A 15,991-nucleotide genomic window follows, 5' to 3' on the forward strand; every position below is an offset into this window, starting at 1 on the left:
GGGTGTCCAAATGGGGACAGAAGAGATCAAACTCTCACTCTTTGCTGATGATATAATATTATATCTAGAAAACCCCAAAGATTCAACCAAGAGACTCCTGGAACTGATAAATGAATTCAGTAGAGTCTCAGGATACAAAATCAATACACACAAATCAGAGGCATTCATATATGCCAATAATGGTCAAACAGAGAACCAAATCAAAGACTCAATACCCTTCACAATAGCAACAAAGAAAATAAAGTGCCTAGGAATACATTTAACTAAGGAGGTAAAAGACCTCTACAGGGAGAACTATGAAACACTGAGGAAGGAAATCGCAGAGCACATAAATAGGTGGAAAACCATACCATGCTCGGGGATCGGAAGAATCAACATTGTTAAAATGTCTATACTACCCAAAGTGATCTACAGATTCAATGCAATCCCTATTAAATTACCAACATCATTTTTCACAGATACAGAAAAAATAATTTTACGCTTTGTATGGAACCAGAGAAGACCCCATTTAGCAAAAGCAATTTTAGGCAATAAGAACAAAATGAGAGGTATTAATTTACCAGACTTCAAACTATACTACAAGGCTGTGATTATTAAAACAGCATGGTACTGGCACAAGAACAGGGACACAGACCAGTGGAACAGAATCGAGAATCCAGATATAAAACCATCCTCATATAGCCATCTAACCTTTGACAAAGCAGACAAAAACATACTCTGGGGAAAAGAATCCTTATTCAATAAATGGTGCTGGGAAAACTGGATAGCCACATGTAGAAGACTGAAACAGGACCCACAGCTTTCACCTCTCACAAAAATCAAATCACGGTAGATAACAGACGTAAACCTTAGGTGTGAAACTATTAGAATTCTAGAACAAAATGTGGGAAAGACTCTTATAGATATTGGCCTAGGCAAAGAATTTATGAAGAAGACCCCAAAGGCAATCACAGCAACAACAAAAATAAATTAATGAGACCTGATTAAATTAAAAAGCTTCTGCACAGCCAAAAAAACTGTCACGTGAGTAAATAGACAACCTATAGAATGGGAAAAAATTTTTGCATGCTACACATCCGATAAAGGACTGATAACTAGAATCTATTTAGAACTCAGGAAAATCAGCAAGAAAAAAATCAAACAACCCTATCAAAAAGTGGGCAAAGGACATGAATAGAAATTTTTCAAAAGAAGACAGAAGAATGGCCAACAAACATGAAAAAATGCACAACATCTCTAATCATCAGGGAAATGCAAATCAAAACCACAATGAGATATCACTTAACTCTAGTGAGAACAGCCTTTATCAAAAAGTCCCATAACAACAAATGTTGGAGTGGATAAGGAGACACAGGAACACTCATACACTGCTGGTGGGACTGCAAACTAGTGCAACCTCTGTGGAAAGCAATATGGAGATACCTCAAAGAGATACAAGTAGATCTACCATTTGATCCAGCAATCCATTATTGGGCATCTACCCAAAAGAACAAAAGACATTCTATAAAAAAGACACCTGCACCCGAAAGTTTATAGCAGCACAATTCACAATTGCAAAGATGTGGAAACAACCCAAGTGCCCATCAATACATGAGTGGATTAATAAAATGTGGTATATGTATACCATGAAGTATTACTCAGCTATAAGAAATAATGGGGATATAGAATCTCTTTTGTTCTCCTGGATAGAGTTGGAACCCATTCTACTAAGTGAAGTATCCCAAGAATGGAAAAATAAGCACCACATGTACTCACCATCAAATTGGTTTCACTGATCAACACCTAAGAGCACATTCAGGAATAATATTAATCGGGTGTCAGGCAGATGTGAGGGGGGGAGGGGATGGGTGTATACATATATAATGAGTGCAATGCGTACTGTCTGGGGGATGGACACGTTTGAAGCTCTGACTCGGGTGGGGGGCAGCAAGGGCAACATATGTAACCTAAACTTTTGTACCCCCACAATATGCTGAAATAATAAAAAACATAAAAAATAATAAAGTTATTGAGAATACATAATAAAAACATTTTTATGTAAGACATTTTGAAAGTTTACAGTATCTTCTAACACCTAATATAGTACCAGAGATACAGTACCAGACACTTAATAATTGTTTGTTGAAACAACAAACTAAGAATTATTATCATCTTTAGTACCTTTAGACTTTTCTAAAGAAAGCAAGCCTCATGTTAATCAAGTTTTAATCATTACTTTTATCCCCAATGATTTTGATATAGTTAATATCTTAAGTACTATGAAATACAGTAATGAAAATGGCAATAAATTGAAAATTGAAAACATTTTTAGCAACAATATTGATTGGCTATGAAATACTTACTGCAGTTGCTTGTGGATTATTGGGGTAGACATTAAGGAGCTCCTGAGGAGGATTTAAAGGTTTGAGATAACGTGTAATAAAAACAGTCTTTCCACTTATGTCAATTACTGTTGAAAGGCACTGACGTTTTGGAAACTTTAAGGCACATTCAGCTTGAAACTTCTCTGTTGCTTGAAGTAATTTCTCATCTTCCTGAGAATCAAACTTCAAAAAGAAAGACTCCATGGAGTTTATATATGATTACAAGAGAGAAAGTAGAACATATTCAGATTCTGTAGTCAACGTGAACTAAGTGTGTGGTTTGGGGAGGTTTGATTAAGTGACTCCTAAAACCATCATGTCCCTGCAGTTTTATTTAACTTATATTTATAGTTTGAAAATTAAACTGATTCAGTAAATACTTAAAATTTATTCAATGGGATTGAAAGAAAGTGGTCAACAGATAAGTAGCCATATGGAAACTACTGGATTAATAAAATAATCTCCCATCCAAGTACTAACCAGGCCCGACCCTGATTAGGTTCTGAGATCAGGTGCATTCAGGGTGGTATGGCTATGGACAATCTATAAAAACTAAAATGTGATGCACTAATTCTGATTGATGAGGTGAAGCAATAGGGTTTTGTGTGTATTTTGATGTTGGTTTTAAGTTGGGGGGTGGGGGCTCAGAAAATCTAACATCTCAAATGCAAAGCTTAAGCAACTCATGTTAAATGGACTGCAAATTTATAGATATATGGGTATGTTAAAAAGTTTCAAGTCCATAAGCACGATAATAAATAATAGTAATGGATTTCAAAGAAAAAGGAAGCAGAACTAGGAGCATCAAATATAATTATTTTAAGTGGTTCTCTGATCCAAAATGAGCAACCAATTCCCAGATTTTGTTTTGTTTTTGTTTTTTAGACATATGATCTCACTCTCTCACCAAGGCTGCAGCTCACTGCAGCCTCCAACTCCTGGGCTCAAGCGATCCTCCTGCTTCAGCCTCTTGAGTAGCTGGGACTACAGGTGTGTGCCACCACACCCAGCTAATCCAGGTGTGGTGGCTCATGCCTGTAATCCTAGCACTCTGGGAGGCTGAGACGAGAGGATTGCTTGAGGTCAGGAGTTCCAGACCAGCCTGAGCAAGAGCAAGACCTCGTCTCTACTAAAAAAATAGAAAGAAATGATCTGGACAGCTAAAAATATATATAGAAAAAAATTAGCCGGGCATGGTGGCACATGCCTGTAGTCCCAGCTACTCGGGAGGCCGAGGCAGAAGGATTGCTTAAACCCAGGAGTTTGAGGTTGCTGTGAGCTAGGCTGACACCATGGCACTCTAGCCCGGGCAACAGAGCAAGACTCTGTCTCAAAAAAAAAAAAAAAAAAAAAAAAAAATTTGTTTTTTATAGCAACAGAGCCTTACTGTGTTGCCCAGGCTGATCTCAAACTCCTATCCTCTAGCACCCTTCCCACCTCAGCCTCCCAGACTGCTGAGTTTATAGATGTGAGCCAATATACCTGGCCAGACTTTTTAAAAGTAACTCAAAGCACATGAAATGGAACACATTTAAATTGCCTTTAGAACATATATTGTCATTTTTCCCCCTCAAGCCATTGTTAACAAAAATAGCACAAAAAAGGGCAGATGTTTACAAGTTTTTATAAGATTTTTGTTGTTTGGTATAAAAGTATATGCATGGTTGCTTACATTTCAAAGGATTTCAAGACAACTAAAAATATTTTAAAAATTAATTTTAAGTAGAATTTAGAGGCAGTCCTTGAATTTTTTTTTTTTTTTTTTGAGGAGGGCAGTGCACCCAGCTATCCCTCTGTACTCTGCTTCATTTATTAATTTTTTTTATTTAGTTCAACTGTCACTGACTTGATATTTTTCTTTTTAACACTTATAGCCACTGACACATATATTTGTTTACTCTGTCTCCCCCGAAGTATAAGATTCCTGAAGTCAGGGATTTTATTTCAATCTCATTTTTTTTCACTTCCAGTACCAAGAATACTACCTAGCACATAGTAAGTGTTAAACAAATATTGTTGAGTGAATGTAAAATACTTTATTATGTTTTTTGTGACCTCAGATAGAATCTAGATTATCCCAATTGTTCTTGACTTCCTCTTATATTGGGGCTGGACTGTGGTTTGCTTTCATTTCTAATTTGGTTGTGGGGGTTATTTTGGATGGAGACATCTCCAGAAGCCTCCTATATTTTCTCATGGAATATCCCCCTGACATCTGAATCTTAACATAATCATTTTAACTGCCTACCATTCTGCACAGTGCCAAGACACAGTAGCTACCCAATAGGAGCTAAGATAAATAAATATTTAAATGAAAAAGGTGAGCTCATAAGGCTTTGATGTGGGTGTGCCATGAATTCCTAGGATGGAACTGTCAAACCAGAAATAATTGTAATTGTAGAAATATGGAGAATTATAAAATAAGAATGATGTGAAAAAAAAAAACCAGCCAGTTGAATTCATCTATTCATCCCTGTTCTTTTAAACTCTTTCATCTACCCATTCATCCAATTATGTGAAAAGTGTTTATTGGGAGACTATAAAGTTCCAGGAACTCTGCATAAATGGGTATGAAACAATTCCCTTAAGGAACTTCTGGTCTACAGGAGAATGTTAATAAGCAATCAGGTACTTAAAATACTTGGCCAAAGATCCTGCGGGAATATACGTAGGGTGATACGGGAACATTTTAAGAGAATCATCTATAGGCACTGTCCAGAAAGAACCAAAAACCTTAAATCAGTATTGATTATTGGCCTTCCAAGTTGAAAAAAGTGTGTCTAAAGATTTTTCTGCCACTTGGACTTGAATGCTCTGTTGTGTACCTTGACTCTATAACTACCGCTTTGTTAGGGCAGGGCCTGTGTTTGAGTAAGTTTGTGTTCCTTCCTGCACCTAGCACATGGTGAGCATTTAATGCGTATCTGTTAAGACTCATTATACTTGTTTAGGCCAGCAGTATGCTATTTCATGGAGTGAAACAGGAATTGAAGGAGTACTATGCTATATGGTAATCTAAGAAGTGTCAAGGAAAAGGTACATATTAAAAGAAATTGAGTTATTTATTATGAAACAAATTAAGGTGGAACTGACAAATTCAACATAAAATTTAAAAGTTTTTTTTTTTTTTTTTTTTTTTGAGACAGAGTCTTGCTCTGTTGCGTGGGCTAGAGTGCCGTGGCATCAGCCTAGCTCACAGCAACGTCCAACTCCTGGGCTCAAACAATCCTCCTGCATCAGCCTCCCGAGTAGCTGGGACTACAGGCACATGCCACCGTGCCCAGCTAATTTTTTTCTATATATATTTTTAGTTGTCCAGATCATTTCTTTCTATTTTTGGTAGAGATGGGGGTCTCGCTCTTGCTCAGGTTGGTCTCGAACTCCTGAACTCGAGCAATCCTCCCACCTCGGCCTCCTAGAGTGCTAGGATTACAGGCATGAGCCACCGTGCCCAGCCCAATTTAAAAGGTTCTTAACTGGCTCAATTCTTTGACCTCTAGGTTAATGTAAACATTTACAGAAAACCAAGTGAGTTTATGCTGCCTTTGAATAGTGACACTGTGACAGCCTCAAGCTACCAGAAATAATTGTCAGAGATACACTCTCTGTAAGAAGCAGCTCTTGGATTTTATAGATTTGGAAATAGTGGCGGTAGCTCCCATTGTGCAGGTGATGCTCAGACTGATGATTTCTTAGATTCAAAGCTAGTATAACTAAGAATCTTTCTGACAAAATGAAATGGGCCAAAAGACAAAGCTGGACACTCTTCATGGAACTAGAGACATCTAACAGACATCTACAGTTCATTGCCCAGGGATCACACACACATAGGACCTAATACCTGTCCCTGGATGGCAGTGGACAAAAGCAGCTAATTAAAGCCCAATAACTATTGACTGATGAATTGTAAAACAAAATACTTGGTACCTTCTTAAGCATGTCATTCATCTATCAGAGGCAAGAAAGAAAGAAAAAAAAAAAAGAAGAAATGAGAGGAAGGCTTTATTAACAGAAATAATCTATTTTTAACAACTTGTTCTTAACCAAGACAAGGTAGAGCATGTTAAAATAAGAGTTTCAGAAGTTGCTACTGATTTATAAAAAATTTACCATGGTAAATACCTTTAAAACATCCTACAGAATGGTTATGTATGGGATGGTGGTAGAGGGGAGACTCTAATCTGCTAACCCTGGAAGTTGCTATAAGTGGAAAAATAATTCCCAGTTGTGGTCCCTATTATTTTAGGATAAGAGCTTCTCTTTCCTGAATGGTCTACAGGTGGATTACTGAGTGGTGTTTTCTGCTACTGCTGTTTAGACATTAAGGTCCTATCAATCAGCATCCCTTCCTGCTCAAACAGTGACAAAGAATCTGCCTTCCATAGGAATTTTTTAAGCCCTTGTTTTAGAGGTCTAAGAGAAATGCTTCATACAGCCACAACGGGGCAGTGACATGCCACCAGCGATAGTAGCTGACTGCTAGTCAACAGCCTGAGAGAGGATGGCGGCAGGACTTGAGGACTGTATGTTTCTGAGCCTTAGAGGCCTCTTCAAAGTCCTCCAGTAGGAGGTCAGGGCCTGTGAGGGATGCCTAGTGTAGAAGAGCCTCAGGTTTTCATCATTTCTGCCAGTCACAGGCTGCTTCCACGCGTTTTCAAAGCTCCCTTCCAGATGGGGTGCTAGCTGCTTTTTCTTTGGTTAAGTATACACAGAAATAACAAAATCATCTTTTGTCTGGGAGCATTTTTCTGGGTAAACATGTTTGTTGGCTTTTTCTTGAGTTTACACATGAATACAAACATTCAGAAAATGTATTTTCTTTTCTAAAAATTATTTTGAAGTGTATATATTCTAATGTTTTCTAGAGAACCACAGCTTTAGTGACAAAGCCTAACAAATAAGATTAATTTGAATTTCAGTACATTTGTTTTTCCAATAATTTTTCATGTCCTTTTGTAAATGACTTGCAAATGGGAGGTAGCGATATTATTTTTCTCTGTGAACCAAATTATAATGCTGGAAAAGAAACAGGAATGTGCTCATTTTCCTTCATCTCCATCTGAGTCTTAATCACAATGTATAAACTAAAGAGTCAACATGATAATCTGTGCAGTATAGTTTGGTAGTTAACAACTTGCACTGACATGTGAATATAAGCCTAGCAGAATTTTTATCTGTTTCTCTAGGATACTGCACCCTAGTGCCTAAAACAAGCCTGTCACACAGAAAATGTGCAGTACATATGTGTATTATTGTTTTTTTTTTTTTTTTTTTGAGACAGAGTCTCACTCTGTTGCCCAGGCTAGAGTGCCATGGTGTCAGCCTAGCTCACAGCAACGTCAAACTCCTGGGCTCAAGCAATCCTTCTGCCTCAGCCTCCCAAGTAGCTGGGACTACAGGCATGTGCCACTATGCACGGCTAATTTTTTCTATATATTTTTAGTTGTCCTGATCATTTTTTTCTATTTTTTTGATATAGGAAGGGTCTCGCTCTTACTCAGGCTGGTCTCGAATTCCTGAGCTCAAATGATCCGCCCGCCTCGGCCTCCCAGAGTGCTAGGATTATAGGCGTGATTGAATATATACAATTTAAAGTCAGACAGACATTTAAGTGTTACCTCTGCCTGTGTGACCCTGGGTAAATTGAGCCTTATTTTCCTCATCTGTAAGTTGGAGACCCATTATCCATGACAGCTATGAATACTAAAGGACAGAACATGTATCTAAACTCTAACATAGTTCTGAGGACAGAGTAAGGACTCAATATAACTTGCTGGTGGCGGTGATTAATACTGTATTCATTTACATATGAATAAGTGGTCACAACATTTTCTCCCAAATCGAATGAGGCCAGTATACATAAATGCTGCAGAAGTATGTTACCTTAAGAAAGTTGTTTCTCAATGATGAAGGTTAGGAAACAGTTGTTAACAAATGAAAGTTCTAGAAACTCTTTCTTCTAGAGCTGTTTAAAAGAGTACTTGTATATATATTTGTTTCATAAGATGAATTGAGGTGACCCATGAAGGTCATTTACTCTTATGATCCTATGAATTGATTCAATGCATAGCACAGCCAAGGATGTGAGGTCAGACATGGAAATGTATTTTAGCATGCTTGCCAATAAATGTCAAACAAAAGCGCAATCTGATTTTCTAGTTTGTTATATTTCATTTTCATCACGTTGAGAAAATTCTTCTAAAAGCAGACCATGTTTATGTTTGTCTTGCTTTGCCTAAAAGTTTGAGTTTCTGATTAACCTAATAATGGGCTCAGTGAAAGTACAAACTCACACATCTGTTCTCTCACCATCATTCTGTCCAAACTGAAAGATTAATAAGTGAACACTGAAGTAAGGAAACCTGTTTGTATAGTGCAAAGTTTATAAAAGCATGGCCTAGCGAGCATTTCTCACGTTCCATCAACACCAGACATGGTTTTCCAAACTATGAACAGTTACCTTTTCTCGAACTGACTCCCCAGGAACCAACTGAGGCTCAATGGTAATAAACAGGGTGATGTAGGATCCTTCACTTAAGCTTCGGACAGAATCAAAATCCCGCTCAATAATCATGTTTTGCTCCTTACTGTAGCCCAGAAGAACTGGGGGAATATCTATTTTAAATGTTCCATCAATCTGTGAAGAAAATATGACTTGGTAAACATCCTGGCAATTTTTCCAACAGAAGTTCAAAGACGAGTGTCAACTCCCCAGTGTCTAATGAATTAAATAAAAACTGCTCAGACTGGCACTCAAAGCTCGCCCCATCTTTCTAACCTTGTCTCCCAAAACTCTCACCAGAAAGGGCTCTATATTTCCCTGCCTCCTTTTCTTTGTTTAGTAGAGTGTTATGCAAGTTGCTTGGGTTCAAATCCTGGTTTAAACTCCGAGTGCCTCAGCTTCCTCATTTGTAAAAAGAGATGATAATAGCACCTACTTTGTAGGGTTGTTATGAATAAATACTACATGAATTAATAGATGTCAAACACTAAGAAAAATGTCTGGTGTATAGTGAGCACTCAGGAAATATTGGCTAGCAGCTATTCCCCTTTCCTGGAATGCCCAGCTTCCCATCTGCACCTGTCAGAATTTTAATCATTTTTCAAGGCTTAGGTCTAATGTCGTCTCACTACACACAGATAGCTTATTTCCTTCATTTCTTACATTCTGTCTGACTTTATAATTGTGTGCATATTCGTCACAGTCTTCTGGATAATTGCTCTCTGCGAACAGAATCTGTATTTTATCCTCTTTTGTATCACCCTTTTCTGACATATAGCAGTGTTTTGTATGCATAGTAGATGCCCAATAAATATGGGCTGAATGATGACAAGCCACTTCCATAAAAAGGACTAAGTTATACAGAAGTTCAAAGAGGCAGAACTTTTTTACTCTTATAAAGTCAAAGCAACAATAAATTTATTAAAGACTGTCTAGTACTACAAAACTATTCAGGGCTGGAATTTGAAGTTTACAATTTGCAGAGAATTCATTTTTTATTTCAATCATTGGTGGCATTCATATCTCAGGAGAAAAAGAACTCAAACTTTGAGTGAATATGCCCTTCTAGGGATGAATTAAGTAAGGTATTATTTATTTTCCTCCTTATATCAACAGAATTCACCAAAGCTTATACCCAATCAGATGACAGGGTGTAGGGAAAACAACAGTATAAAAACAATGACATAAAAAATACAGCTGAAATAACTGAGCACATTTATTCTATAAAATAGATGACACAGGAGAAAACATACTATTTTTTAAAGATTTGGAGTATAAAGATTTAAGACAGGATTTCTCAACTGGGGCACTGTTGATATTTGGGGCCAAATCATTATTTGTTAAAGATGGCTGTCCTGTGCACTGTAGAATGTTTGGCAGCATCCTCGCCTGTACACACTAGATGCCGGTGGCATCCCTTACTAGTTGTGACAACCAAAAGTGTCTTCAGACATTGCCAAATGTTCCCTGTGGGTACATTTAAAAGCATGAGCTTTGGAGTCAGATAAAACTTTTTAGATGACAAATGTAATAAAATCATTATCCAAAGATATATTAAAATATAAACCAAAAATTGAACAGTTTTCTCTTCTTTTACCAATCCCATTTCCCAGGCATGGGCGACATCAGCATGGTCAAAGTTGGTAAAAGTTGAATGCCAACTCTGTTGTAAGCTTTCTGATTTGAGTAAGTTACTTCACCTCTCTATGCTTCTATTTCTTCATCTATAAAGTGGGGATGATGATGCTAATTGTGCTGTGAGGTTTAATAGAGTGACATATAAACTACCTAGCAATAGTATATAATATGTGCCAATAAATATACTTATTAGTGCTATCATTACTAAATCAGGATTCTACTTGTTATATGTAGCTCAAGAGAACTGAACTAGTACCTAAAAATGGGAATAACAGAGAAGTACATAGATTATGGCACAGTGCAAGGAAGAATCTAATGACAAAACTATTGGAAAGAGAACAAGAGAAAGAGAACACTACCTTGCCTTACAAGGTAGTGAGTTTCCTGCAAGTGAATTCTTGAGACACTCAAAGGAGAGCATGGACATTCCCGTGATATAGTGAAGGAGATTCACTTATCAAGGGGTCTAGGGTAATTACTTCTGAGTACCCTTCCAAATGTGAAATTCAGCAATGCCAGATATCATAGGCTGTTTGATTTGCAGAATGATGTGGACTTTTAAGTTTTTTTTTCCCCGCATTTAAAATCTATTTGGACAGGGAAGTGTAAATTCTTTTGGCAAGCACATCACTGCATAACCCGTAGACTGTTCCTTTTGCCTAGGGAGGTTGCAATTTTAATTGATCCTTTAGATTTGAACCAATCCAAGCCTTTTAGCCTTGAGTTTTGGTCTTGGTCTTGCCGGAGACTCTGTGGTCAGGACAGCACTTGCTCTGTGTGGTTGTCACAGTGATTCAAAGCCTCCTGTTGCCATGGGCTTAATACTGGGATGTTAAAGCAATTTCAAAATCTTTAACTGTCCCAGATTAGAGCTACTAAGTCATTCAAGAGTTGACAACCCGATGGATCCCCTTAAGCAAAACCATTAACTCTGGAGAAGGGTGTCTTTGTTAAGCATGTTTCTGCTAACCATTTTTCATGTTTTAAATAGTGAAGACTAGAAATATTAATAGAATGCACTTGATTGAATGGGCCATCAACTGCCCTGACTGTTTTCTTCAAGTTATATTCAGGCATCTGTCCATTCTACTTTTGTCATTTTGACAAGTTCCTACTTTGTCCCACCTTCTTCACTTCTATTTAATATTTAAAAAATTCTCAGATTTGAACAGTCATACATTAACTACTAACTCTGAGGAGCATAGATAATAAGTCATGCAAATACGATGGCAGATCAATGGCATTATATAGTGTTTTACTAAATCTTTTTAAGGGCTTTGTACATATATTCTCTCAGTGTTGAGGGTATATCCCCACAAAGTTTAATTAGGAAAAATGGAAACAGCAGTTCCCTATTTTCATGGAATTCTGACCTTAGATGCTTACCCTTGCTTGGAAATATATTGTGCTAAATGGAATTTTCACACATCCCAACCAATGTCTCTCAATGCGGGTATGGATTCCATTTCCTCTTTCCCGGTCATCCTAAAGGAAGAGTGGGATGTAATAACTGTTTAAGAACTCCGGACACTCATTTAATTAACTTTGCAGCAGGAAAACAGCAAGATTTTAGCTAAAAGCATGTGAACTTAGGTTAGACAGACCTAATCAAATTCTGGTTCAAACACTTAATGGCTTTGTGACCCTAGGAAAGTCATTTGACCTCTCTGAACCTCAGTTTTCTCAATGATACACTAGAGATTTAGCAACCTATAGAACTATTTAGAATTAAATAAGACAATGTATGTAAAACACCTAGTACAATTCCTGGTACAGAACACTAGGCTGAAAATTAAAAAGCTAGCTCTCTTTCTCCTCCCCCCTTCCCCATTTATACATCTCATTCCAAATGTTTCAAACATAAGAAAGGTAGAAAGTATGTTTGGAACTTATATAGTGGGTAGAGAATATGAATATGAGTACAAGTGTCTTCCTCAAAACTGAGAACTTACCTCTAAGACATCGTATAGTACTTCATCAAAAATATTAATGAATACAACATCTTTTACTGACTGCAGACTGGCTGTGCTATAATCCCCGTTAGGAGCCCTGCAAAATAACACATCACCAGGGACTGTGAAAACAGGCAAAATAGAAATGATGAACACTCAAATGTCAAAATTTGAAAAATATCCAAATATGAGCATATATGTGAGGATTAAAAGCAGGACTTTCATTTCCAGGGTTTATCTTTTGCAGGGATACTCTACTATAATATGATACCTACACTCAAATGGAAAGAACATAGACTGGAGGCTCCATGCAGAGACAAACCCTCTGCTGGCTTGTCCTGATGAGTCTCACTCTCACCCTTCACCCCTGACTCTGGGGGAAGCTTTGCAAGGAGCCAGCTTGCCAGGACTGAGCTGGCTCAGAGGACAGGCTGCCCCGCCTCTAGCTGACACTGGAGGAGCTAGTATACGGACTTCCTAAGCAACTGGGCTCCAGAAGGTGCTTCTCCAGCAAGACCATTCCCCAGTGATAAACCTCTTATTGTTCTGTGGCTGGTTGAATGGTCCCTGCCTCCCACTCACTTTCCCCATAAATAAGTAAAGCAATACAAGCGTGAGGTTTGTTTCCTGTGATGTAACCTACCCTGAATCCAGCCAAGACCAGCCTAAACATGCCTCTCCATGGCACGCCTGGAGACTGGGATACTGCGTGCATTTTCTTGAGCATTTGCCCTTAAGTTTTTTTGTTCTTTTTGCTTGTTCCATGTGTGATAGTGGGATCTATCCGCCACTTCTGACTTAACCAGCTCTAATCCTTACTCTGTCTCTAATTTGCTATGTGGCTTTAATGAAGCCACCTTTCTTCTTTGGGTTTTAGTTTCTTCTCCATAAAAGTAGAACTTGGACCAGATAATCTCTAAAGTCACTTCAAATACTGAAATAATAAGAGCCTTGTAAGTATATAAATCCTTTGAACAAGGTTCTGAAATGCCTATGTATTTCTGGTGAGGGAGAAAGTGTCATTTATAGGAAATAAGTAGTTTCAAATTTACTTGAGGAGATAACGAGGAAGAAAGGAAAAGCAGAGTAGGGCAGTGGGGTCAAAGGAGTGAAAAACTTTGGGCTATAAGAAGCCAGAGCCTGGAGGGGAGTAGAGTATCCAACAATGGACCTGAGTTTCACAAGTTGGACATTTTCCCACTTTTATTCTTGAATGACGTCAGCAGTAGTACAAGAGGAAAAACACTTGGCATCAGGACACCTGGTTGTTGTTCCAGCTTGCCAGCTACAAAACCTTTCACCTTAGCCATTTTTTGCTGGGCCCCTGTTTCCTTCATTGTTTCTTCAGAGTATCCTATAGTACTGTGAAGAGGAAAATATGCTCACCTAAATGGAAGTTCAAGTTCTTCGTTCCAACTGGGGTTTGGTCCTTCAGCTGTGGTTGTGTGGCAAATCGTTCGTTGAAAAGAGACTTCTACAAAAGGACGTACTAAAACCTTAAAATCAACAGCAAATCCTAAGAATCCATAATGACTAGTTGAATTATTTTGTTATTAGCAAAAGTAGAATACGTTTGCTAAATAGTATGTTTTCAAAGAAAATGAAGCAGAAAGCACACCACTCGTGAAGTGTATCGATGATTCTTAAAAACCTAAGGGGCAAGATTCCAAGCTGAAGTCCTGCGCCTGGGTCTCTCACCTGGCCGAGGGGGTAGTCAGCACTGTGGGTGGGGCTGCGTGTGTCTGGGGAGGCAGCATGCTTTTCCCTGAATGTCCTTGAAGACCTCGATGGCTGCTGGGATTTGCTAGGAGAGAAAATGTATGAAAGAAATAAATGACAGGGAAAGTCTAATTATACATGGCCCCGGTGGCTGTGGAAACATTCTTCCTTAAGCTTGTTGACATTTCAGAAGGCTTTCAGTATGCTCAGGTCCCCCTCAGTCACGTAGTGATTTCTAGAGCTTTCACCAACTTCCATTCCTAGGCCTGTGTGTCTGGCTGAGAACAGAGGAAAATGTTTCCTTCTCTCTCTTCCCCTCCAGGGAATGACTGAGTGGGGACCTGTCTCCCTCGCATAAATGAGAGCCCCAATCCTTCTCAGGTAGGAGGTCCTGACCTTCCTGACCAGCCTGCCCTGCCCCTACCCAGTCCAGGTTCTTTCCCACTATATTTCCTTTGAACCTGCACTCTTCGGTGATCCCAAGCTACAAATCCTACACAAGGAATCTTCCTCTGGGCCTGCCGAGCCTCACTGGGAAAGGGAGGTGCAAGGACTCCTAGCTTGAGTTAGGATCAGTGTGTCTTATCCTCGTCTCCCTTCTGTGCTGACGTTTTTTTTTTTTCTTTTTTGAGACAGAGCCTTGCTCTGTTGCCTGGGCTAGAGTGCCATGCTGTCAGCCTACCTCACAGCAACCTCAAACTCCTGGGCTCAAGCAATCCTTCTGTCTCAGCCTCCTGAGTAGCTGGGACTACAGGCATGCGCCACCATGCCCGGCTAATTTTTTCTATATATTTTTAGCTGTCCAGATCATTTCTTTCTATTTTTAGTAGAGACGGGGTCTCGCTCTTGCTCAGGCTGGTTTCGAATTCCTGAGCTCAACCGATCCACCCGCCTCGGCCTCCCAGAGTGCTAGGATTACAGGCGTGAGCTACCACGCCTGGCCTGTGCTGGCATTCTTAGAAGAACAAATGAAGGTCATCTCCAGAGAGCCTCTTCTAAATATCTTTCACCTTCCTGCTAACAACCCACTTGTGTGTTTGTACTAAACTTCATGGTTTGCCAAGTCTTTCACATTCATTACTGGGCAGAGTACAAATTGTCTCTTTCTTACCCATCTGTTACCTTTTCATAGCTAAGCTTGCAGACAAACTATGAGACAACATAAGCAGAACATTTAACACAACAGCTACTAAGAAAACTCTTTTCTTTTTGGAAAACCATCAGTTACATTATTAAACAAACATTTGTTTAGAACCTGCTATATTTTAGGACCTGTGTTAGACTCTGGGATTCAAGATGAATAGGATAACACATCAGCTCAGACTAGACTGGAAGGAAGACTTGTAAACAATCTCAATAAAGTGAGATACATGTTGACTAGAGGGTGTAGGCTGTAGGAGCACAGTGAGGGAGGTGAAAAGTCCTTTTTGGTTGGATGCAAGGATAGAGGGTGAACATTTGGGCAGGCTTAATGGAAAAGTTTATATCTGAGCTGTCTTGATGCATCGACATTGAATTGTGTAGCACGTAGGATCAATTATCCTTCCTTGAATTATTTGAATGAAATGATTTAACACAAAAATATTATATAGAGACAAAAAATAAAAGAAACACCTACAGGTTCTTTTTAAAAATCAGCTTTTCACCCCACAGTTGAGCTTTGAGGCAAACAGGGAAAAGGGTATGTAGGCCAGGGGCTCAAGAAAGCAATGCCACAACAGAGATTCAAGGGCTTACATGACATTTATAAGTAACAAAGCATTAGGAATAGCTGGTGATTGAAAGATGTTCTGAAATAGGTCAAAGAATTAGTAAAG

General features: G+C 38.7%; 1 protein-coding gene across 4 annotated transcripts in view; it reads right to left on the reverse strand.

Moving 5' to 3' along the window:
- The window catches only part of CC2D2A (coiled-coil and C2 domain containing 2A), a 122,442-nt gene that overhangs the window by 22,157 nt on the left and 84,294 nt on the right, over positions 1-15,991 (reverse strand). For all 4 annotated transcript variants that reach the window (XM_069493995.1, XM_069493996.1, XM_069493997.1 and 1 more), the window contains 6 exons: positions 14,154-14,259; positions 13,842-13,951; positions 12,456-12,552; positions 11,890-11,988; positions 8,824-9,000; positions 2,343-2,546 (listed from right to left, as the gene is read on the reverse strand). In XM_069493995.1, the coding sequence (XP_069350096.1) occupies positions 2,343-2,546; positions 8,824-9,000; positions 11,890-11,988; positions 12,456-12,552; positions 13,842-13,951; positions 14,154-14,259 (793 nt within the window). The remainder of the gene's footprint in view (positions 1-2,342; positions 2,547-8,823; positions 9,001-11,889; positions 11,989-12,455; positions 12,553-13,841; positions 13,952-14,153; positions 14,260-15,991) is intronic.

This window comes from Eulemur rufifrons, chromosome 19, assembly GCF_041146395.1.
Source record: "Eulemur rufifrons isolate Redbay chromosome 19, OSU_ERuf_1, whole genome shotgun sequence".
NCBI classification, from domain to species: Eukaryota; Metazoa; Chordata; class Mammalia; order Primates; family Lemuridae; genus Eulemur; species Eulemur rufifrons.